Source organism: Watersipora subatra, chromosome 2, assembly GCF_963576615.1.
Source record: "Watersipora subatra chromosome 2, tzWatSuba1.1, whole genome shotgun sequence".
Lineage (NCBI taxonomy): Eukaryota > Metazoa > Bryozoa > Gymnolaemata > Cheilostomatida > Watersiporidae > Watersipora > Watersipora subatra.
In genome coordinates this window covers 19,828,730-19,854,065 of record NC_088709.1, presented here as the reverse complement: position 1 = coordinate 19,854,065, position 25,336 = coordinate 19,828,730, and the positions used below count along the sequence as shown (strand labels likewise).

The window sequence follows — 25,336 nt, the reverse complement described above, 5'->3', positions numbered from 1 at the left end:
TGCAATATGAGTGCATTTGCAGTAGCAGTAAATGTGTACTGCAGATTAGTAACTTGTAGTGCAAAATTGCTGCACTACAAGTTTCTAATGCAAAATTATTGCAAAACTATTGCAAAGTTAATGCACTGCAATGATACAGTGCAGTTCTAATGTGTCACAACCCTGCTTCACAAGCGTATGCTAAGTGCCTTCCGACAGGTGGCCAAAATATTTGGTTTCAAAACTCTGTCTGGTTCCTGAGAACTCGCCTCTTAAACACCGATCTGATTGAAAACTCAGAAAGCACCTTTACATGAATCAGGGATAAATGCCCTCAGTGGACAAATTCATACTGCTCTGCGCTGGTAAAACAACTTTCTCAACTTTTCATAACTTTCGGTAGCAATCAAAAATGTAAATCCACCTCACCGCTGTTACCGGTTTCATCTTGAAGAGAGTATATTAGGCTGTCTCGAAGAGAATTTCTATCACTATCTGATGATATGTCTGATTCTCGAAAATCAAATTTTAATAATAATAATATTAATCATGTAATCCTAGATAAATTGGTTTTGAATGACTAGCCATGCATAGCATTCAGGCTGAATGAAGGCAGCCAAAACACTGTATCAGTGGACATTGTGTTGCGGTGACTAATCAACAATGGCAATAGGCTGAGGTTGAGATAGCAACCCACTGCAACTCTAATTATGGCGTTTTGAATGACCAATTCCTTTTCAAAGACAGAGATGCATCGATCTAATTATTTTATCAAAGGGGATTATGTCAGATTTGAGAGTTTCCTAGCCTAGTTGTTACCAGGTAATAGGATTATCCTGAAATTTGATTAGATTAACTAGGATTTATTGATCTTACCTAACATATAAATAACTGAAAAAAAAAACAATTCTATTTGCATAATAGATAAAACAACCGTAAAAAAACCTCACGAAAAAATGTGATAAGATTCTGAAATTAAACTAAATTCCCACTATGTGAATCAGTTAATCGGAATGTACAGGTAATGGAAAAAAATTCCATCCCTTTATCATCTACTTTAAACTACTGGTTCTGACCACCGGTGACAAGATTTTCAGCGTCATTGTCAACATGCAGGTTCTCCCAGACATGCACTGTGTCAGTTGAGTGGCATTAGTGGACAGTTTCGCTAGAATGTCATTCTTCTTGGCGTCTGGTATGCCGCTGTATTGTTGACGGAGTGGTGATGGATCTCAACCAAACTGATACTTGACGTGTAGAGAATCAAAGGGAGTGAAATCCTTTGCACTGTGATGCTGTTTCACAAACATCTTGCGCTCTCCTTTGCAAAATTGAACAACTTTGATGTCACGCAGTTGACAAGCTCTTTGGCTGAGTTCACTTTCACCACAACCATCGATGATAGATCGCTGTCGTGAAAACACTGGAGCAACTTGTGTTGAAAATCTATACGCATGCTGCAGGCAGTCTAAATGAACATGAACAAAATCCTGGGCAACGCCTGACTTAATTCTAGTATAAACTGTAGTTCAACTAGTTCAACAAACTAGTTCAGCTGTAAAAGTAACTTTCTACATATAGAAATAGCTAAGAAACTATAAGAATTAGGTATTTCAGCAACAATAAATTGGTGTGCACACATCATAGACCTATTAACTATACTAGTAAGTTAGTATAGTATAGTTAATAGTATTGTTAATAGGTCTATGGCTCACATTGATAGGCTAATACGGATATCGTGATGTTTCATGTTTTTCTTGGAAATAAGCGTATCATCTACCTATATGCTTGCACTGCATTGACATAAATATTTTGTTCATCTACCAGCAACATTCTGGTTAAAAGTATTTGCCACATATCTAAAATTTAAGCTATGCGCACTTGTTTATCAAGAATGAATACTGAAGATATACTTTATAAGCCATTACGTTATATTATTAAGGTAATTGAGTAATTAAGGCATTATTAAAGTATTACCCAACATTGCGCAAGTAATAGAAATGTTTTACACAGAAATTTTACTTTTAATAAGCATATACAAGATCCACCACTCTAACTTTTAAAGTGAGGTCTTTGTTTATTTCTGTGCAATTCATACTGTACAGGCTACAGTGCCAACTACAACTCTATACTGATTGCAATAGTCTTGCTGCCCAAGTGAATTTAAGCATCTTCTTCTGGCCAACAATTTCAGCATAATGCTAACATATAACTAGCTGAAATTTTTAGCGTGAAGCTATAAAGATTGGCATGTGTAATGGGTATGAGCACAATTTATTCCATAGTATAGCCAGTTGGACAGCGTAGTGTATTGGATAAATGCCTGTCTGCAGAACTGGAGGCTCCAAGTTCAAATCCAGTTGCACAGCAAATTTTCCATTCTATAAACTATAACTGGACAAATGGACAAACAAAAGACAAACAAACACTGAGATATATATAGCTTTACTACCGCTATGTACTTGTCAGTTGAAGTGGTTAACTTTATCAACTGGTTTGGTTCAGCAATCCTTGCTGTTAAAATATGCTAATTGACACTAATGACAACATGTTGATTGGTGATATTTCTGTACCTGGTGATTTTTGGACGAGAGAAGGAACCAGAGAAGATTACAAAACACGAAGACCTGGCACTGGAGGTAACCGAGATGTAGAAGACAACAGCAAAAGTTATTCTCATTGTGGTAGAAGCTCTCGGTGCCAAACATCAGGTGGGTTACTAAATGATTGGACGGTGCTATTGAGAGTTGATATGAAGAAAAACCTATTGGTACAACAGACAGCCCTTTTAGAATCAGCTAGCATCCTCAGTAAGGCCCTGTTCATCAAGACTTAGTGGAACTACGTGGATGGCAGGACGTAACACCATCTATTTCTAAGTAATTCATACTGTTCTGGCTCTAGTGCCTACTACAGCTCTATTAATAATACTGGTTGCAATAGTCTTTCTTTCCTGCCCTGTAACGAAACTGATAATAATGTTTACAACTGGAAGCCTGTTTGATTCACATCACAATGCAGTGTTTCATATGTTATCATCACTGCCCCTGTTATGCTTATAAAAAAGTTTATCTCCTACCGCCAAGTCAACCTAACTAGCTCGAGAAAAGCCATGAAAATCTAACATTTTCAATCAGAATATTCTCATCACAATGATATCTTGTGACAGCAAAGAACAAGCATACTTCAACAGCTTACAATGTACATGATTGCTGTTTGCTTCTGTTCCCAGAAGGCAGACGATCTACTTATCCATAATAATGGCATGAATGCTTGGCAATCGCCATGAGGCCGTAATCTGCCTCCTTAATAATACTTGTCTATTATTCCCTATTATATCTAAATGTATATAATGGGACAGCAAATAATATGCCTCACAGTAGACTTAGGCTCTCAGTGTTCAGTACATCACATGAGGTAGATTTATGGCGACTAAGATAGGAGACAGGTAAGGTAGAAACGAACAGACTGTCTGTTGGTTTGAAGTGTTTAACTCATCAAATAACACAGTTTAACAATTTAGCTCAAAATTGTTAAACTCTCATCGTAAATGTTTCAAAACAGTCTATTTACAAATTAGAAGTTTTATTCAGGCTAAGGCCAAATCAATGAGCTGATGATTTAATTAATAACGAAGCATTAGCTAAAATCTTTTGAAATTATGTTGACCATGGGAATATACCTTTTTTTGTTTTGAAACATTGTCGAAACTGCAACAGTTGATTACATTCACATCTTCAAAATACTGGGCATGTCTATGACCTATGACCTTTTATTGTTTTTTAACAACTCATAGTACTTAGTGAATTGAATGATTGGCTTATTTTTGTTTTTGTTTTAATGATCTATGGGTAAAATTATTGAGCCTTTTAGCGCGTTATACAGTAAAAAGTGACAGGGTTCTTATGAGTAGGGTGCAACAGTATTAAAAGCAATCGGGTCAACAGCAACTGTGTCTTTTGCGTGCAGTTGGAATAACTAAGCTATATGCAACATCTTGCTGAGATCATTTCAATCGGTGAAAGGAATACTTAGGGTGTGTACCAGCAATGGTGCAAGTAAGAAATTTAAAATACAAACATTGGCTGCTTAGCCTCATAGCCTTTGATTGACAGAGGTGCTATGAAAAGGTGTATGTAAAAGTCTACGCAATTTATGAAAGTTCAGTTTCTCAAAACAACAGGCAATGTGAGCCAACTGTCTATTGATGTTTATATCATAGACAGGCAATAGATATCGATAGCTAAGTAATGACTGGATGCATGTTTGACAGATGATGTTCATTAGAGCACAAATTGCCAATTACCTGCGCCTTCAAAGCAGAAATAATCAAATGTTAATCCAAGATTATAAAGAAATTGTATTAATTATTTAACCTACAATAGCTCAGCTACCTTGCATAATACTATGTAACGCTGAGTAGCAGTATTGTGAGTGGCGCTAATAGTGTTTGTCTGGTAGTTATTACTGTTTCTTCAGGGGCCTCTAAACATTCTCAACTTCTAGCAGACAAGTGGAGCCGAGCGAAGATCTCTGTTCTCTGTAAGTGTTTCTCACTTTGCTTTTTTTTATTTAACTCCTAGTTACATAATCATCTGAGTATTTCTATTATAATATTTTTGAGAAAATATCAGAATATTAATAAGCTTTGAATGATTATATCTTAATTAGCCTCGTAATAGTGATAGAGTTGTGCTATTTATATATACAGCAGAAACATTATTTACTGTCACAGATAGCACTCTATTATGAGTTTTTTGAATTATAGGAAAGATTTTTACTAGTTGTCACTTTATCTATACCGCAGGGATGCACGTTATAATGTTACGCAAAGGGCTTGCAAATATTTATGTGTTGCTGAAATTTATGACCGTACTAGATGAATGCCCGGTGTTGCACGGATAATAGAATAATTACATAATGATTTTGAGTAACTTACGTGGAAAACTAGATCTTTATTAAACTCTCTACTAAAACAAAACCTGCATTTTATGCTAGCTTAACAATCGTTACACTTAACGGTCAACACAGCCAATCATTAACACCAAGCAAGCCCCTTAAGAGGAAGTATCTTAACCAATGTAATGACTATTTGTCCTAAATCCATAGCATTTTGTGTAGATTAATGGTCAAGTTTGTCGCCTCCAGATCTAAGGGTCCTGAGATCAAATTTATTGCAGTGCCGACTTTTCATTGCTAGATTATAATTGCTATAACTGGACACAGGGTTTAACAAAAAGACAAACATTGAGATTTATACATCTAGAAGATAGAAGAAGACCAGTAGATTTATTTTAGCACTAAAGTAAAATAGCAAATAGCAAATAGCAAATAGCAAATAGCTAGGTGAATGCAAAGACATATTCACTGTTGAGCAAAGTTTAAGGTCATCGCTTCTGGCAAACTAGTGACCTGGTAATGGTAAGCATAGGAATGGGTGTGTGTAAAAATTGTGTTTAGCAATTTAATTTTATATATCTCAATTATATTGAAGAAAGGTTTTTTGTATTTTTGGAGATTTCTTATAAGGATGATAAGGAGATTGCACAAGTAGTAATAAACTAGCTTACCTAGTCTTTAAACTCGGGTGAAAAAGGCTGCAAAGTGCTTCGCCTGAAAAGTTTTTAAATCAGTGATTTTTAGACCTGTTTAGCTAAAGTAGTACCAGAAACCTTTGATGTTTTGTGGGTGCCAGTCTTTCACCCACTAGACTGCAGCCTTTTTCTATTCTCCTCTCATTAGAACCTTGCTAGTATTTGAAACTATTTAAAATATTTTTCCAACTGGTATAATTTATTGTATATCGAAAAGTCTCTACTATAATAAAAGCATTATGTTGATAAATTGATAAGTAAATTTTACCAAGATTTTCAAAAGCAAACTTTGTAACGTCGCCGTCTTGGTGAGTAGTAGAGACTGATCTAGGAAAGTCGCTGACATGTACTTATATGATGTACCAGGCATGTAAGAAGTTATAAAAAAGGGTCTGATTACTGAATGGTCTAATTACTTAATGGTCTGATTACTAAATGGTCTAATGGTCTAAAAATAGTCTAGTTACTAGGCTCTTTTATCTTGCAATAAGTAACTGTTTGCTATTAATTGCAAATTTTGACTATTAACAGCACCAATTGTCACACTTTAGCCTTTGTGTAACAAGGACTGCTGCTCATGTAGCACATATGACTGGCACTCTTCTTTTTCAAAAGTATTATACATGTATATATAATATATAATACATAGTGTATCATATATAATATGTCATATATAATATACAATATGTAATATATATTATATAGTATATAATATGTAATATATAACATTACATATTACATATTAATATTACATAATAATATTACATATCAATATTACATATTAATATTACACATTAATATTACAATATTAATGTAATATTGTAATATTTACAGCTGCTGTAAATATACAGCAGCTGTATATTTTTAAAATATATTATATAGTATATAATATAAAATATGTAATATATAATATACAATATGTAATATATAGTATGTAGTATATGATATATAATATATAATACATAATATATATACATGTATATATGATATATAACATATAATATACAATATGTAGTATATATTATATGTTATATAATATATAATATACAATATGTAATATATAACATATAATATATAATAAGTAACATATAGTATTTAATATATAACATATAATATATAATACATAATATATATACATTTATATTAAGTTATGCCTTGAGCCCTTTTCATGAGGTAGCAGCAGACAAAGAACCTGTGCATACCAAAACCAGGTGGTATATAAATATACATGTAGGCCCTATGTATATAATATATAAAGTTTTCTTTTGAATGTGGTTTAAATTGGTAACTTCGCACCAATTAGTTTTATAAAATACTATGAACTAATTAGCCAAACATATTTGAGGAAATGCCTTCAATCCTAAGATAAGTATTGTGAGGAATGGCTTTACAATTCGATGATAAATATAGATATTCCTTTTTTCTTTAGGCTGTTACCCATTAAGGCCACTGATAATGGTTATCTCCCTGGTGTAGGTTTTATTGCAACCAGTTGCTCTTCAAATTTATCGCAGAAGAAATTGTGCTTTCTAACACCACCAATTTTAGAGTGAGGTCTATGAACTTTAGACCGAGATATCACAGGAGCTATTGTTGTTGGATGCTTTTCCTAACACCACCAATGGTCCACTAACCTTTGAAACACAGCTGCTTCTCATGATGGAAATAGATGTTTTTCTGTAATACTTCTGTAGTTGTTTAGGATAACTTCAATTTCAAAAGCTTTCTGTTTCAGTCACCTAAATAAAATTAGCCCATCTGGCTGAAAAATTTAGTGAAACCTTTTTGTAACATAATTTGACAGCATTTACCTTCTGTGATTTATACAGCAGTGAGTCAAACTTGTTGAAAAGTCTTATCAGGGTGTTTACTCTACCCGCTGTAGCCAGCTATTGTTATAATGTTATACATTATAACAATAGCTGGCTATTGTTATTATTATCCTCTCTCCGGAGGACAACTCCTCAAAAACAACAGTTTGTCAAGACAGGCTAATGATTTCCCAGTTTGAGCCAGTTCTACTTTTAAACAGGTCACTGATTGCTGTTCTTTTGTTCACTACATCCATTATGAGGTGTTTCAACAAATTGGATACAATTCTATTATTTAATAATAATATTAAACATGAAGGAAACAAAGATGGTAATCAGAAACTCTGCCTCTATAGCCATTAGCAGTTTTATCTTTTTATATCTTGTCAATTTAACTCTATTTCTTTTCATTCCTCCAGCTATCAGCAAACTAAGGTGTATAGCAGCAAGCTCTTGCATTGTTGCAAAAGCATTTTTTCTATTAATAAAACTTATCTGTCAGTCTGTACACTATCAAATGGGCTTTTCTTGGTCTAAGAAAAACACCTGATAAGTTATCCATGCTAACTGGTTGGAAGATCAAGTCTCATTTTCACTCGCTGTATCTGCTGTCGCTCCATCATGCCACTGTTTCTAGCCCCTGTTCCTAGCCACTGTTCCTAACCATTGTTTCTAGCCACTATTTCTAACCACTGTTCCTAGCCATTGTCCCTAGCCACTGCTTCTAACCACCGTTCCTAGCCACTGTTCCTAGCCACTGTTCCTACCCAATTGAACTCATAACCTCTGGAATGGCAATCACGTGACTTTTACACTAATAGCGATGCGTAGTGCATGCGCCATATTGGAGAGTTAATCGTGTACCCTTACGGATGTAAACAAACAGTGAAAAGGACAGAAGTGTATATGTTGAATGGTTATTTTCTACTTTTGTGTTAATGTCAACTCCTACACAGCGTTCAGAGTGCCTGATAAAAGAAAATGTATTTATAACATATGGAGTAGGATATAATATAGTTGGATGTAAAATAGGCTTTAGTGGACCATATTATTCATACAAACTGTTGTATTACAGATGCATAAACCCAGCAAGTGATATATTCAGGCAAATAACAACTGTTTCATTATATTACAGATGATATTAAAGATGCATAAACCATTATGGAGATACCTAGCACATGAAGTATTTCATATGATAAAAACAACACATATACTGCGAAAACAGAAACTGCTTTCAAGATTTAAGTGATAATAGCCCATGAATGTATGATATGTATAATATAGTATCTGTAAAGTATGGAATAAACTACTGCAACAACTAAACGGACATTAAAAACAGTTGTAATAGTGGATAATAAAAAGAATGCAAACAAGGAAATGCTGGAAGCAGTGTAATCAGATGATTGAACCTATATATACACATTACAAAAACTGTGTAAAAGGAGATTTGTATATCACTAGATATTGAGATATATAGATATTGAGCCAATGTGTATCAGTTTCTTAAAACTAAATCAGATTAGAAATAACTATACAACAGCCACAGATGAATATTACAGTGATTACATTTTCACTGGTTAGTAACTGCTTTGCAGTTTGAATGTACAATTTTTAGCATAATTATGCTGTCGGGGATCATAGACTGAATGAGGTTTCTCATCAATGAAACACGGTGTTTGAATATGTCATCTGCTGGGTCTGTAAGGTGTTTCCCAAAGCATAGCACATCACCAGAGCCCACACTACTGATAACTTACACCACACAATGGAACGTATCTGGTTTTGCATTAATACGAAAGTATCGGATCTGCAGCTCGCAGGATTTTGATGACATCGTCTCATGGATGCACCAATCCTCCATTGTTTTGTAGCTCGAGTAGAGTATAGAGATGTCGGTACTGGATACTTGACTTAGTGGTAACCAGCGACTGACAGAAAATGTCACATGACAGCACTTTAGTTAGCTTTCGCACAATGTAGCCAGCTGTATAGACTATACATATTGTGTTACCTATAACGGAAGTTTTGACATATGAAATCATTGCAGCTCCACAAACTGATCAACTTCTGGAGTAGCCCATGTCATGAGAATCTCGTCTTGAGCAGTAACATCAGCTGCCTTACCAGCATCTGATTCTGCACCACATTTGCTGATAAGTTTGCGAAAGGTAGCTTTAAACTGAGTAACAGTAGGATTATTATTCCAACCACCTAAACAGAATCATCAAGTATAACAATTACATAAATTCAATGAAAATGAATGTCTCAGTCACATAAAAGATAGTAAAATTAAGATACAACAATGCAGCTATGCAAAATTTGGTCAAAATAAAATAAGTCAAAATGCTAACATTTCGGTATGTAAAATTAAAATGTCGCAATTTTCACTGGAAGTCATTCACACACATCTTAGGCGTAACGCTTAATGGAAATTTCTTTATCAACCATGCAAAATAGATTGCATTCATGAGATTACTTCAACAAAAATGACAACAAACAAATTGCAGAAATACTGCAAAGAAGTACTAACCATTGCCACAGATGTATCACTAGAGAGATTCACATGAACATCTTCTGCTAAGCTGCAGACATCATACTCATAAGCACTTGCTGTGGCAGCTGCCGCTGTTTTGCGTGCTGTTTGAGGTTTCTGAAAGAAATTTAGATATATCTACAATAAGTTGAACAACCTAGAAGCACTGTGCTTGACAATATTGTTTTTAATTCAATCATTAAAAAACACTATTCAACTTTAGGAAAAACCTTTAAATGACTGGGCAGTGTAAACAGTGTGGGCACAGCATCTGGTTTCAGTCGATCTTTTTGGCCTATTGTGTCAAAACATGGATCGTTGAAATGTTTGCTGCAGACAAGTGCCCAAGCACCAGGCTTAGTCACTCTTCTGCAGTTGCAATGCTATTGTAAATAACAAAAGTTCTCAGTTACTTTGTTTGGCAATCTATAAGGTAAAATGAAACTGTAGCCGTTAGTTAGCAACATTAGTAATAACAGTAGTATTACTACTCTTACCTCCTTACTGCTAGTTAGCTATATTCTGGTACAACAATAAATAATATTATATGCACTACAAACATTTTTTCAAACATTTATTTAGAAATAATGCAATGGTTTGTAGTGCCTAAATATTATAATAAAAACTTTAAATTTAAATAATAAAAAACCTTCATTTTAGAAGGAAAAAAGTTTACTCACTAGTATATAAATTCATCTAATCACTGACAACCTACAGTCACACTCACACACTCAGTAGTGACACTGTTCGACTCTCACTCCCCACTGACTAGCGTAGTAGAACTAACTAGTAGTAGTACTAACTAGTAATAGCGCTACTACTAGTAGTAGTAATAGTAGACTAGCAGTAGCAATAGTAATAGAACTAGTAGTAGAAGTGACTCACTTTCGAAATGTTATGCCCTTCTCTTTTGAAAGTGCATTCCTGCGGTTTTTGCAGTTGATGGAATAGCACTGTGCACTTACATCCTTCTGTCGCTTGCATGAATTATTAGCAGTCGTCTCAGTAGTCTGTCTCTTCAATTTAGCGGTGTATTCGTGATCTTTCATAACTGTTAAATGAGAAACTAGATTTCTTTTCTCAGATTGAACACAATGAAATTTACCCACACGCTTAACTCAACATGGCGCCGATGGATTTCCGTACTCGCGAATGACCTTGCCCATTCCAGGGGTTTGAGTTCAATGTCCTAGCCACTGTTCCTAGCCACTATTCTTAGCTTACATTGCCACAAAGATAGCTTTAGCTAGGATCTATTTGATGGCTCTATGAAGCCGACATGAAGCTATTGTGATGCTGGGTTTCTCGCACAAGCACTGATGTAGTTATTTGTTACTAATCTCACCAAATTAACAATCTTTGCTTTATATTTTATTCACTCCATTATTCTATGAGAGCTAAAAACTCCTTTCCTGCACCTCTCCCTTAACTGAGAGAGACAAAAAAGTGAATTAAAAGTGGATGAACGTGGAAAACCCGTAACCATAGTGATAAATGACAATTTCAAATATGCTTAAGTTATCAGCTGTCTCTAAGGTTACAAATTTTCTACTTGAATATCTTTGTCCATCTTAATATCTTCTCTGCATAAGAGTTGTAGAAATGTAATAGACGGCTGTACCAGCATCAACACTTTTCCGTTATTGTATCATCTCGACGCAAGAGTCTCTCGATTAACTGTCACTGGCCTTACTTTGCTTGTCAGAAACGCATTAAGCATGTTCATGTGTAGCTTAGAAGACATGAAGTACCAGTGCACCAGCTTAGTGACAAAACTATATCAAATCCTGATAGTTAAAATCAGCATGTAGATGTAACAACTTAGTCATATTTTGTTCTGTTGTGGAAAGCTGTTTATTAGAAATAAAATATTCCAGCTTTCCAGTTTAAAGTGCAGAGCAGGAAAGATCATTAAAATATGTATTTCTCTGTTAGTCACAATTTGAACTGATCACTACTCAATCATCCGTTCTTTCAAGGATTAAAGGAGTTGCAACTGTCTCGGTAGAAGTGTTCTTACTTAAATACTCACACTAGAGCAGTCTTCAATATTTGTATGTCTGTCAATATTTTTGTGCATTTGTCAGTGGCTGACACATGTACCAAGTAATTGAAAAACAGCAGCTGTAACCTCATCTTATAGCCTACTAAAACACTTTGCAAGTAATATTGATCATGTATTGTTGCAGGTAATATTGACCATGTATTGTTGCAGGTAATATTGACTATGCCAAACATCAAAAAAGTAAAGGGAGGAGGACAAGATGCAGGATGTATCTATGCGTAAGTTAAATACATTTCATATCAACTTGTGTCTACCATGTCTCATGTTTACCATATCTCGGGTTCACCATGTCTAACGTCTACCCATGTCTAACGTCTACCCATGTCTCAAGCCTAACATGTCTCATGTCTACCATGTCTCATGTCTACCATGTATCATGTCTACCCATGTTTCATGTCTACGTATGTCTCATGTCTTCCATGTCTACCCATGTCTACCATGTCTCATGTCTACCCATGTCTCATGTCTACCCATGTCTCATGTCTACCATGTCTCATGTCTACCATGTCTGCCATGTCTCATATCTACCATGTTTCACGTCTACCATGTGTCATGTATACGATGTATCATGTCTACCATGTTCCACGTCTACCGTGTATCATGTCTACCCATGTCTCATGTCTACCATGTCTCATGTCTACCATGTCTCATGTCTCATGTCTACCCATGTCTCATGTCTACTCATGTTTCATGTCTACCCATATCTCATGTCTACCATGTCTCATGTCTACCCATGTCTCATGTCTACCATGTCTCATGTCTACCATGTCTCATGTCTACCCATGTCTCATGTCTACTCATGTTTCATGTCTACCCATGTCTCATGTCTACAATGTCTCATGTCTACAATGTCTCATGTCTACCATGTGTCATGTCTACCATGTCCCATGTCTACCATGTATCATGTCTACCCATGTTTCATGTCTACGTATGTCTCATGTCTTCCATGTCTACCCATGTCTACCATGTCTCATGTCTACCCATGTCTCATGTCTACCCATGTTTTCTTATCTACCCATGTTTCATGTCTACCTATGTCTACCTATGTTTTATGTCTATCCAAGTCTATCCATGTCTATCCATGTCTATCCATGTCTCATGTTTACCATGTTTAATGTCTACCTATGTCTCATGTTAGCTCTTAACCCCTAATGCTACAGCTAAGGTTACATCATGTTATGATAGACATGTCACATTACCTGCTCACCAATTCATTACTTTGAAAGATTAGGGTGAGCAAACATAATTATAATAAAATAATACTGGACAGGGTTAGATAAGGGATTACATTAATCAGCAATTTGAGGCTAGCCTCCTTGGTGTTGAATTTCCTGTTTACAATCCTTGCCCTCAATGCTTGCCTAGATTAATATTTTAGAAGTGCCATTCACAGTGGCTCAGAGTATATTATCCATTTCTTTTTATTTCGCTTCTCTGTCTATCTGGGATAGATAGAGAAGTTAGACAAATAGATAGTTATGAGTCAGCTCATGACTAGAGTCATGAGCCTGCGACTAGAGTGACAGACTAACGAGTGCTAAGTGCGAAACAACATTATTGTTACCGCGAGAAAATTTTAGTCAAAAATTGTCTAATTTTATATACTGTATATAAATATATATTTGCATAAATGTTTATATGTAAATATATATTTACATCTATTTATATATATATATACATATATATACATATATATATATATACATATATACATATATATATTTATATATATATATATATATATATATATATATATATATATATATATATTTACATATATATTTATACATACAAATAACCTTAGCAAGGCTAAGACCTTGAGATAAGGGCTTTAACTCCCAGGTCTGTGGTAGGGGATCCAGCTTAAGTGGACAAAATGAAGTCAAAGAGATCAGCGAATCATGATTGTACACAAATCTCTTCTACCAATTATAGTATAGCTTATTATATGTTAACTGGCTTGAATCACTGGTTTGTTCTCAATTATTACTCATGTTTTTATCCGGACATTACAAACAAGCTCTACTTCGCAGGCTTAACTTGTATGTATGTCATGTACAGTTTTAAACCTATTAGATCCTACAGGAAGTAGCTGAAAATTAAGATACAGTGTAAATATAAGTGCTGGACCATTGCTGTCTTACCTTATGTACACTTCTAGACACATGTAAGTGATTACTTATTCACAGTTACACAACCATCTGCATCTAACTACACCCTAATTGCCTCCGCCTGTCCTCTCTCCCTACTCACATTCCTCCAAAGCGTTATGTAATCAGTGCAGCATAGAGAGTTTGCTCGCACTGTCAGCAGGGTGTCAGTTCGAAGCACCGTGAATAGGGTGTCAGTTCGGAGCACTGTTAATAGGGTGTCAAAAGACTAGTGTACTGGGTACTGAGGAGCAGCCATGGAGGAGCTCGGGTTTTTGTATGTTCATTATTTTCATCAATTCTCATATAATTTTCAAGTTGCAAAACTTGAAACACGTCTTTTTTATATGCGAAGAGTTTATTTACTTGTAATTACTTTTAAATTTCAGTCAGTTTGAAATATATTTTTTCAAATACTTTGAAATTTTATAGGTTTAAATAAAGTAATTGAATATATGTGTACAAAGACTGAAATCGACATTTGAAATGCGGCCTAGCTTCATGTAGCCAGGTTGATGGCTTTGTTATTTCTTTTAGTATGTCCGGCTTCTTGGAGGCAGTATCCAAAGTCTCCAAGTTTGCTCTTCGCTGGGATGATGATGTCTATGATAGACTTAGCCACAGATACACAGTCATGGTCTGTGCTCTCTTCACCGTGGTAAGGACACCCGTTCATATTCACATAACACTCCCTACTAGGTTGTTGTACTCTGTAGGTGAAATAAGAAGTATTATGCAATACTGAGACTGGGCTTGCCAGTGTGTGCGCTGTGAAGCAGACTATAGGTAAAAGATGCAAAAGCCAAATAATTTGTCCTTGTAAGTTTTGCATGGCCATATAATGTTTATGAGTTGTATGATTTTTCCAGCTTTAAACAAATGTTTGTGTATAAATAATTTTATATATAGTTGTTTAACTGAATTTAGTGACAATTTAAAATTTAATTACCTTTTAACGTCTAAGATTTTACTTAGAAACATACTCACTGGCAGGTACAGATCAATTACTACACAACGGCATGTGTCGATAGCAAGTACTTTTAATACACCAGAAGTTGTTGTCACCAGAGCGACAACACAGCGACTAAATCAAATATAAAATGGCAGCAAATTAATCATATGGTTCTTTGGGGTGACTCAGTGCTGGGTTTCATGAAATCTAATTGAATTTATTAAAGTACAGTATAAAAGTTCTTGCTGCTATATGTAGTTGGGAACTCTTTGGGGAACTCGTTGGAAAACATTTTTAGGCCCAAGGCCTAAAAATGTTTTAGGCTTTGGGCCGAAAAAAATTTTCTCGTCATTTTTGGATCTCTGCTGTTCAAAGTGCTCTAACAGACTATCATGTGTACTCAACCTCCCACATCATAACTCCGCCCCACAAACAACATGCACATCCTGTCCATTCACTATCAAGAACATCCTTATATTATGAGAGTTTCTATTTAAATACAATAGAATTCCCATGTTAGTATTCTATTTATTTATTTGCGTTATCGACCAAGTCTGATTTTCTTTCGTCAGCATAAGTTGGTGAAAAAAGCTAAAACCAAATCCAATGATGGTTCTTAATTTAAAAAATTTTCAAATTTAATCAAACTTGAGAAATTTATAACATTACAGTGCTGCCTTTAAACAGCGACAGCAACTGAATATGGCGCCAAAAAAGTCATGCATTTTTAATAATTTCCTAGCGAGTTCTAATAACCACGGTACATTACATGGTAGACGCTACAGGTGTGTTCAGATGTACCCTGATAGCCCTGTATGACAAAGAATTGACTACATGTAAAAGTGCCTGTATGTGATGTGGCAGTCATACCCAACTAAATACTGATAAAATACAAAATACAATAAAAGTATACCGTTAAATCAGCTGTCTCCCGTAATCATATAAGCAGAAGTGCTGACTGATTGTCAGCGTATTTATACATGAATGTATCAGCAGACATGCTAAAGCAGACAAAGGATTGTGGGGGAATTTGGATACACAATTACACATGCTAAGTTATTAACAGTTACTAGTATGCTGGCGGGCATGTGCACTGTGAGAGACAATGATGTGTAATAACTATGCGCACAATAATTCTTTGACATGGAGAAGTGGTACAGTGACGTAGTTAGTAGCGGTCTTGGCTGTAAAGCGGAATATGTTAGTCCAATTCCTGTGCAAGACAATCTATTTTCCTAACACTCCCATCATGGTTTTGGACAGACAAACATGACTATCCAACATTTTTTTTACGTCATCAAGTCGTTTGCACATGCGCTTGTTCATGAAAAAGCTGCCATATTTGTAGAAAACGGTCGTTTTTCTTTTATTTAATAGTACTTTTTGGTGTTGTTTTGATACTATAATAAAAAAAATTGCAAACAAAGGCATCGTTTTCAAAAATTCTTTGCAAAAGCTTCGTGTTTTTAATAATAAATTTGTGTATAAAGATGGCCGACAACGATAAAATGACATCACAAAAAAATGAAGAGTTGTCATAGCAAAGATTAGGCATTAGCTATAAAAAAAGCTTGAAACTGGAATAGGAACTCCAATGCTACCACTAGTTATGTGCTACCATGGTTCAATGGTTTATCCAGACAGGACCCAGGGCTACATTATTAAAATCTTGTCATTGCTGGTTGACTCATGAGTCTAGGAATTTCAAACAGTCAGAGTAGGTTACAAGAAGTGGTTTGATGATGTCAGCACTCAGTATTTTCATTGACTTTGTTTGATGCTCATTAGTGATGCAATACCTTTCTATTCTTTCAACTGGTTAAATTAGTTTTTCATTAATGCCAAGTGTGCTTCTGAGGTGAGCCTCGTCGGCAACACAACTTGTTTGTACACATTAGATGTAAGGCACAGGCTAGTTGAATTCACCTTAGAATTCTGAGTAGTGTTTAGTTAGAGAACTGCTTTCTGGGATTTCCAGCATAAGAGTGTCTTTGGATGAACTTATGCTGAGTGGGAGATGTTTGTCGGATTATTGAGGCTCTGTTAACACCAAGTATGCTACATGTATATGCTTAGAAAAAACCATTTGTAATAAGGGTTCACCATAGTATCTGTCTTTCACAACAATTATTTGAATGGAGTTGTCTAACCACTGAATAAATTGAAGGTGGATTCTAAATCAAGATTTGCCAGTCTCTATAAATGTGAATCTATGTATATGTATGATATATACTAACAACTTTATTGAGGTTTTTATTCCAGTATATAAAAACAAAAGTCTCGATGGCCTTTAAACCTTGAAGCATCATTAGCGATAGTAATCTATGTTCTTATCAAATGATAATGCAATATTGGCACTATGCCAGGGTGTATAGGTATGCATGTACCAGTGAATGTAGTTTTAGCCGCTATACTAGGGATGACATCAGTCATTTGTCTTCTCTTGGCAGAATACATGGGCAGAGTTTGGTACACATTTTCTCATGTTTAGCTGCCTTCGTATTGAAGGGTTGCCTCCCTTACGACCCAAGTAAGGGCATGATGGTAATCACCTCACACTGGTTCAAGAATTGAACCATTTAGGCACAGAACCAGTTGCAGAATCACCTTGACTACTTCAAGTTTAATGTTCACAGGGCATCCTTATCTTTATATATTCTTCTGGCAGACTTCCCGCCTTGAACCTTTATCTAAAATGCCTCTTGGAGATCTTTAACTTGTTAGCTTCATTCACTTCCTTAGGTATAACTGCCTAATTTTGGCTACGAGAAACTACACACGTTTGTAAGGTTAATTTCTTACTCTCAAAGATTTCTCCAGTTAAAAATGTCTATAAAGATCTACAGATACATTAAAAACACTACTGTTTGATGTGTGACTCTTTTCTCAAAAGCCACAAAGATTTCCTAATCTGGCAGATACTTCCTCACAGACCTGTTTTGATTATAGACTCACCCGTCAAGTTCCGACTTTTACCCAGAACAGATACGGAGTTCTTCATTCCTCCTTTTTTTCTTGTTCATCTCATCTTCTGTCTATACACAATGAGATCTACGCTTGACGCGCCACCCCTCCTCCTCTTCTAATCTAAAGAAGAGAGAAAACGTGATGTGTTTGCGCACACAAGCTTCTCCCAAAAGTTTCCCCTGTCCTTCAAACTCTCTTCTAATACCCAACTCAAACTTTCAGCTTTTTTGGAAGCAAGCTCTTTGTAGGAGAGTCACTGTTCTAGTCTCCTTCAGATGTTACTATTTATAATCTCAAACTGTGCTGCTATTATCATGGTTGAGTGTAACCTTTGTCTACGCATTCCTAGCTAGCTACCATACTTGAAGTGTGCAACAATAATCACACTGAGGCTGTTCTCAATGCTATAGTGTCATTCATAACCTACAATCAGCCAATCAATATTCAAATCAGTAAACTGAGTTAGAAATATTTTAAAACGAAGTTTAGACGAAAGAACAAAATCTGTCGGAGCTCACTAAATAGTGGTGTTCGCTAAGAGACATACTCGATCAGAAAATGATGCGTCGTTGCAGTTACACACTCTGTTTGAATACCCCTATTCTATTTTAACTTGGTGTGGAGATAGAACATGCCACCATTAGTATCGGTATTTGGCTGACCAAATACCAAAGGAATTATTATCTTTGTTGTAAACAGGTTAAACTAAAACCATTTGCAGTTCTATCCTAAAACTAGTTCATAGGAGAACCATCATGGGCAAGGTCTATCAGTGCTCAGCCAGCGCATATTTGGACATTAGCTAGGAATGAATACGGGTGCCTCCGGCCTAAATATTCATATTTTGTGGTTATGCTCACCCAAATATGCTCAGGCTTGGAATTATTTCCATAGGAGAGTTACACAATTTGTTTCAAAGGTAATCACTGAAAATTCACAGACAGCTTAAAGAAGTTGTTTGTAAAGCTTCTTACTTAAGGTTAATATAGGTCTTAAAGTTAAGTTAGTTTTTACTTCAAAAATACTTCTATTACTTAAAAGCTTGTATAGCACAATTTGAAAAACATTTCTGTTCGAAATGAAATTATTCCCAATCAATATATATAAACCTAATTGCTCACCTTTTGTTTTTTGTTTGTCCATGTGTCCAGTTGTGGCAATTAAAATCTAGCATGAAAAAATTCACTTCACAGAAGATTTGGTCACGGAACTTTCAGGTCCGAAGATCTGCGACCTTAACAAGTATACACAATGATCGTTGAACTTACTGTAGCGATGAATGATTGTGATGACTTTCATTACATCGGCTAAATACGCGCGCTTAAAGCGCCCCGGGGTCATTAACTAGAACAGTTGATAGTTACATGTAACGATTATTAATTTGATTTCAAACATTGATATTATTTGAGTAAAGATTTAGACTATTAGCTTACGAGGCAAGTTACTAAAATTCATTGAGTAGTTAATTTATTATTTTAGTAATATACGGTATATATAAAAAACCAGGCTTAATAAGAAGTTCAACTCTAAATGCTCTTGATACAGTAACTTGATTTATATAGAGTTCTAAAAGTGGCAGCCTATAAGGTAACAATGACCATTCTCATTGCTGCTACGCCCGACAGCAGCTTAGAAAGCCTACCATTGCTTCAGAAATTCATTCTCAACTTGGTTGCTGCTTTTCCTTGGCTATTTTTGGTTTGCTTCAATTTTTATACATGCTGCTCTTTACAACTGCAATATTGTCTTTCTTTATTGTTTCAAAACTTGGACTAAAAAGGTTTGGTAAGTTAGGCCTTATTCACCAGCCCTTCATAAAGTCTACACAAAGTATTAGTAAAGGTCGCTAACAATATGTAAAGTTGAGAAATAAATTAGTTGGTGGCTGGCGAGAGTCCAGTTCCTGTGCCATGCGGTTTTTAAATTGACCATCAAAACTTTTTGTCACTGCATACATCTACTGATGTCATATGTCTGACGAGTGAACTCATATGGCAGCCGCTACAGGCTGTGGTCTGTCATGAAAGCCACAGTGACTACCAGGATAGTTAAGCTGAGAGTAGTTTGTTATTGTGCTGGTAGCGACCATAATCTGTCACTGTAGTAGTGACTCTCTCATTGACCGAATTTGTTATTCACCAAATCGTGCAACTGCTTGCCTCTGACAACTCTGTCTAGCAGAAATAAAGTTACCGGTAGTCCACACTTGACAATGGAGTTCCGTCTTGATAACCCTGTTGATAAAAGCAATCCCGCTGTTAACAACTGACTCCCTCCCTTTCGATCATTCTTTGCATACACATAGGTCATTTACATTGTGATGTACTTCTTCACCTTTTCCCTTTCTCTACTTTCTACTGGATTTTTAATAGTAAGTGTACGCTTTTAATGAGTTCAATTTTATCTTTTTTTATTTAGGTTTTGCGTGTGCAGAAACATGTAAACTAATGTTAGGCTACTGTAGAGTCATAGCGATAGATCTTATGTATTTTACTTATTTTTTATTTTCCTTTTTTTGGCATTTCTCTTTTCATTTAATGTTTGTATGTATCACATATCTTTTCATAAGGCCTAAACTACAGCAGATATTAGCAGGACATCTGATACCATATGTGCCTAAAACTATGACAAGGCTAGCTTAAATAGTTTTAAAAAATTCATTTTATTTATTTGTCATTTGGCTTTTCAAAGTATATTTTTGACAATTTTCACGATTTTTGACATACCGTTGTAATGCCGAGTCATTGTTAAGTTAAGACTACCTGTATATACGATGATTGGATAGGTAGCCATTCATTGACGATATTTCTGAACTAGTTGCTTAACTGGCAACACATCTAACCAATTATAAAGTGCAATAGTTAAATTATGGACAGTGGCTGGTCATTATCTATGACTGTGACAACAGATAACAATGACCAGATGTTGAGAAAGACATATAATACTGTAAACACCAGACAGGATGTGGACGAGTGAACATCTATGGTTAGCTTAGCGACAGTGCATAATAATAGAAGTATGTGACGCCCTTCATTCCTCCTTCTTGCGCTAAAAATCATAAAGGCTCAATAATGGCATTATCATAAGTCACTGTTCGTAACACAAATGTGATCGATAAACAGTCAATAAGTTATAAGATCGATAAACATACAGCCATGGACTGACATCGTACCAGCAAAGATCAGCAGAAATTAGATCGATGCAATTTGGTTGGTACAATTTGACAGATCGTTCCTATCAATAAAACAATGCTAATGAAGCAAGTTGACCTTGAAAACACAACTATCGTGCTAAAAAATAGGTGTAATGTTGCTAAGCAACAAATAAAACCAACAATTTTGTGGTTACACAAAACTGAGTCATCCAATTTTGTTACCAACTTTAACACACCGTTTCTTGTGACACACACAGCTGAGTTGGTACTACTATAGTGTGGGGTTTATCCCACTATAGCATGAGATCTACCTCCCATTAGTACTATAGCATGAGGTCTACTGCTGTATTATTTGTTGCTCATAGATACAACACATTCCATACATTTGTGTAACTATAGCTTGAGGTCTACTAAACTATAGCGTGAGGTCTACCAAACTGTTGCGTGTGGTCTACTAAACTATAGCGTGAGGTCTACCAAACTATAGCGTAAGGTCTACCAAACTATAGTATGTCTACTAAACTATAGCGTGAAGTCTATCGAAATATAGCATGAGATCTATCTCCCATTACTACTATAGCATGAGGTCTACTGCTGTATTATTTGTCTCTCATAGATACAACACATTCCATACATTACTACTATAGCATGAGATCTATCTCCCATTAGTACTATAGCATGAGGTCTACTGCTGTATTATTTGTCTCTCATAGATACAACACAGTCCATACATTAGTACTATAGCATAAGATCTATCTCCCATTAGTACTATAGCATGAGGTCTACTGCTGTATTATTGGTCTCTCATAGATAAAACACATTCCATACATTAGTACTATAGCATGAAGTCTACTGCTGTATTATTTGTCTCTCATAGATAAAACACATTCCATACATTTGTGTAAGCAATAAACACTTAAATTGTATGTATCTTAGAAAAGACTAGTAAAAATAATTGGATATCTAATTACAATAAAAAAGGAATAAGGGTAAAAATAAAAATTTTATCAAGTATTTCCATGCATATATTCTAGCAACACACAGGCTTGAATTCTCTTCCTGTGTTACACTTCCAGTTTTCCTGCTTAGCAGAACCACAATTATGGCATGGATCTGCGTCTTGAACTGTATCCAAGATAATGTATTTCTTAGAAAAGCGAGTGCTGCTTCTTCTGTCAGATTGATTCTCCTATAAAACTCCTTCAGCAACATTTGTAGTACCCTCAATCAATGACCTCTCTTTTAGGCTGAGGGAACAACTAATTTAAGCACTCAATTTGCTTCCATTTAGATGGGCAGGTCACGCTTTTGATGAATTTTGGCTTTAATGCTTTGTCAAAAAGCTAAAAAAATTTTCAGCCTCTCTTTCGCTTAGGTAACTTGTTTGTCTTTTGACATTGCTGTCACCACGCTGCTGGTCCATGCATACATTTGACCGCAGTACCCCCTTAAATCTGTTTCCAGATGAATGTGGTAATGGACACAGGTCAAGTGGTAGACCTCAGCATCAACTGAGTAGGCCACATACAACGGTAGACATCCCCCTCACGCTATAGCACATGTGTCAAACTCACAGCCCGCGGGCCACATACAATTTAACCTGAAGTTTGTTCCAGAGATATAGTCCTGTCTATTTTTATCCATATTTTTGTTCCAAAAACATTTAGTTTTAGTGTGTTCAATAAATGTTTATCCTGTTCGGCCTGCGACCTAGATTGTGTTTTGAATTTTGGCCCCATGTACAATTGAGTTTGACATCTTTGCGCTATAGTAACACCGCTGCCGAGTCATTTTTTGTTACTATTGATCTTGATATACAATTTTTGTCACCACCATAGGAATTTATTTGGTATTTATCAACAGATAAAGAAACATTACATATTAGATTATAAAATATTGACCTTGTGATGAGTCACTAGACCAATTAACAGATATCAAAACTACATTTTATAAAGGTCAATACTTTAGAAAATTGGTCAAATATTGATTATAGACAGCGGCTAATAGATAAAACACCTTAAGCAAAGTAGGTTAATTGGTTGCACCACATTTTTCCATCCAGTCAGATTGCGTTTCCTCTTGTTGTAGATCGTTAGCACTAAACAGTATGTTGGAGATCCAATCTCTTGTTGGTGCCCAGCTACATTCACAGACGCAATGATAGAATACACAAACCACGTCTGCTGGATCAGCAACACCTACTACCTTCCGATAGAGAAGATGCCCGACAAGCATGGTAGAGTATCAGCTATTGCTCTAGCTGTCTCGGGTTTTGACTTTAACATTATGCGTTGTGTAAGCCGTTGTAGAGTGCTTATGGATAAATTGCTGTAATGGCCCTAAGGGTAGGAACAGAGTTGAGTTTTGGTGAGCTTGCTCTAAATATTTGGTGCCAGACAATGTGTGCAGTCTTACTAGCATAAGCGTATACATTACCTTACGTTATTAATACTATTGGAGTTTATTATTATTATTATTGTAAACAAATACATTCATAATAATAAATCTGCAATATTCGTAAAAAAAAGTTTAAAAGTTGCTGCGCTATGGAATGTCTCCAAACAACCTTGCGATACACTAAGGTTATTTATTTTGCGTTAAATGTTGATATGAACATGAATTAAAATGAAATATCTATTATACAATAGCAAAAAGGCATTTTTAATGTTATAATATATATTTGCACTGTTTACTCAATATCATTAATCAATACGTGAATCAATAGGCATTCATCTATCGTTAGCACATTACGTTGTATTAATAAATTTACATTTATGGAAAATTGAGGTATACGATTATAGAACCAGGTTTATAATATGGTCTGCTATCCCATTTGAGGCAAGTTGATGCAGTATGATAGAGAGTGCAGGTGCAACTAATGACACCCAGTATATATCCTGATACAATGGTTGATGTACCCTCACATACCTGCATCACCAGCCATGATGAAATGCAGGGCTACTTACCATTGCACAGCACTGTAATTTTAAACCTGTTTGTTGTCTGGAAACATAAGAAATCAACGCCTTAACAAAATCTTGGCTGTTTTCTTGCATTTGAAGGTATTTAGTCTCACTGTTTGTTCAGGTAGACATACAGGTGTGATTGTTGCAGGTGTGGAAAGGCTGCAGGTGATAGGCTACTACCAGTGGGTGCCTCTCATGCTGCTCTTGCAGGGCCTCTTCTGCTACATACCGTCTATTGTCTGGGCTATGAACAACGGTCGTCCTGGACTAGATATGAACAGAATGGTTTTGCTCGTCTCCGGCATGGAAAGCATCAACCCTGATATCAGAGATAAAAGCATTAAATTCATCTGTAAACACTTTGACAGAGCTCTCGCCTATCAGAGAGAGTATCGTCGTAGTCGGTACAGACGTTGTTTGCAAAGCATGTCCAAACACTTCTGCCTTCCTATTGGTCAAATATATGGCAACTACCTAACGTCACTTTATGTTCTAGTCAAAATATTATATATCGTCAACGCTGTCGGACAACTCTATGTTATGAACGCTTATCTAACTGATGGAAGGGACTCGTACTATTTCTACGGGGTTGAAGTCGTGAAAGCTCTGTTTGCGAATAGACAACCTGAAACATTCCTTTTTCCACGAGTAACTCTCTGTGATTTTCGAATTCGACAAATGCAGAATGTTCATGACTACACCATACAATGTACGCTGCCAATTAACTTATTCAATGAAAAGATATATATCTATCTTTGGTTCCACATGTGCTGCGTCCTTTTCTTCAGCACATTTGGTTTCTTACAGCTTCTCTGGCAGCTCTTCAGTACCAATTGCCAGTCATACATCACCAGATACCTCAAGGTCATCTGCAAAGTTCGTCAGCAAACGGGCATGCTTGAAGTCCGCAGCATACGACATTTTGTAACAGACTATTTGAGGCCGGACGGTGTGTTCGCAATAAGAGTTATAGCTAAAAACACGAATGATATTGTTACTACGGAGATCATAGGAGCCCTCTATGACTATTACAGGAAGTGCAATTATCAAACGACCAAGACCGCGCCATACATACAGCAAGTATGCAGAGAAAGGGGAGACGACAACTCGTCTGTAAAGTGCCTAGTTTGAACTATTAATGCATTTCATAATGTTCTGCTGCCAT

The 25,336-nt window shown here is 35.8% G+C and overlaps 1 protein-coding gene across 1 annotated transcript; it reads left to right on the top strand.

Moving 5' to 3' along the window:
* The first annotated feature begins 14,389 nt into the window (after positions 1–14,389).
* Positions 14,390–25,302, top strand: LOC137388029 (innexin unc-9-like). Its single transcript, XM_068074548.1, has 4 exons — positions 14,390–14,409; positions 14,640–14,790; positions 23,294–23,441; positions 24,320–25,302. Exons 1-4 carry the CDS (start codon positions 14,390–14,392, stop codon positions 25,300–25,302), a joined length of 1,302 nt encoding a protein of 433 aa, XP_067930649.1.
* The last annotated feature ends 34 nt before the right edge of the window (positions 25,303–25,336 follow it).

Coding starts and splice junctions, on each gene's coding strand:
- LOC137388029 (XM_068074548.1), top strand. CDS start 14,390: ATGGAGGAGCTCGGGTTTTT. Junction 14,410..14,639: donor ATGGAGGAGCTCGGGTTTTT/GTATGTTCATTA, acceptor AGCTTCATGTAG/CCAGGTTGATGGCTTTGTTA. Junction 23,442..24,319: donor GAAGATGCCCGACAAGCATG/GTAGAGTATCAG, acceptor TGATTGTTGCAG/GTGTGGAAAGGCTGCAGGTG.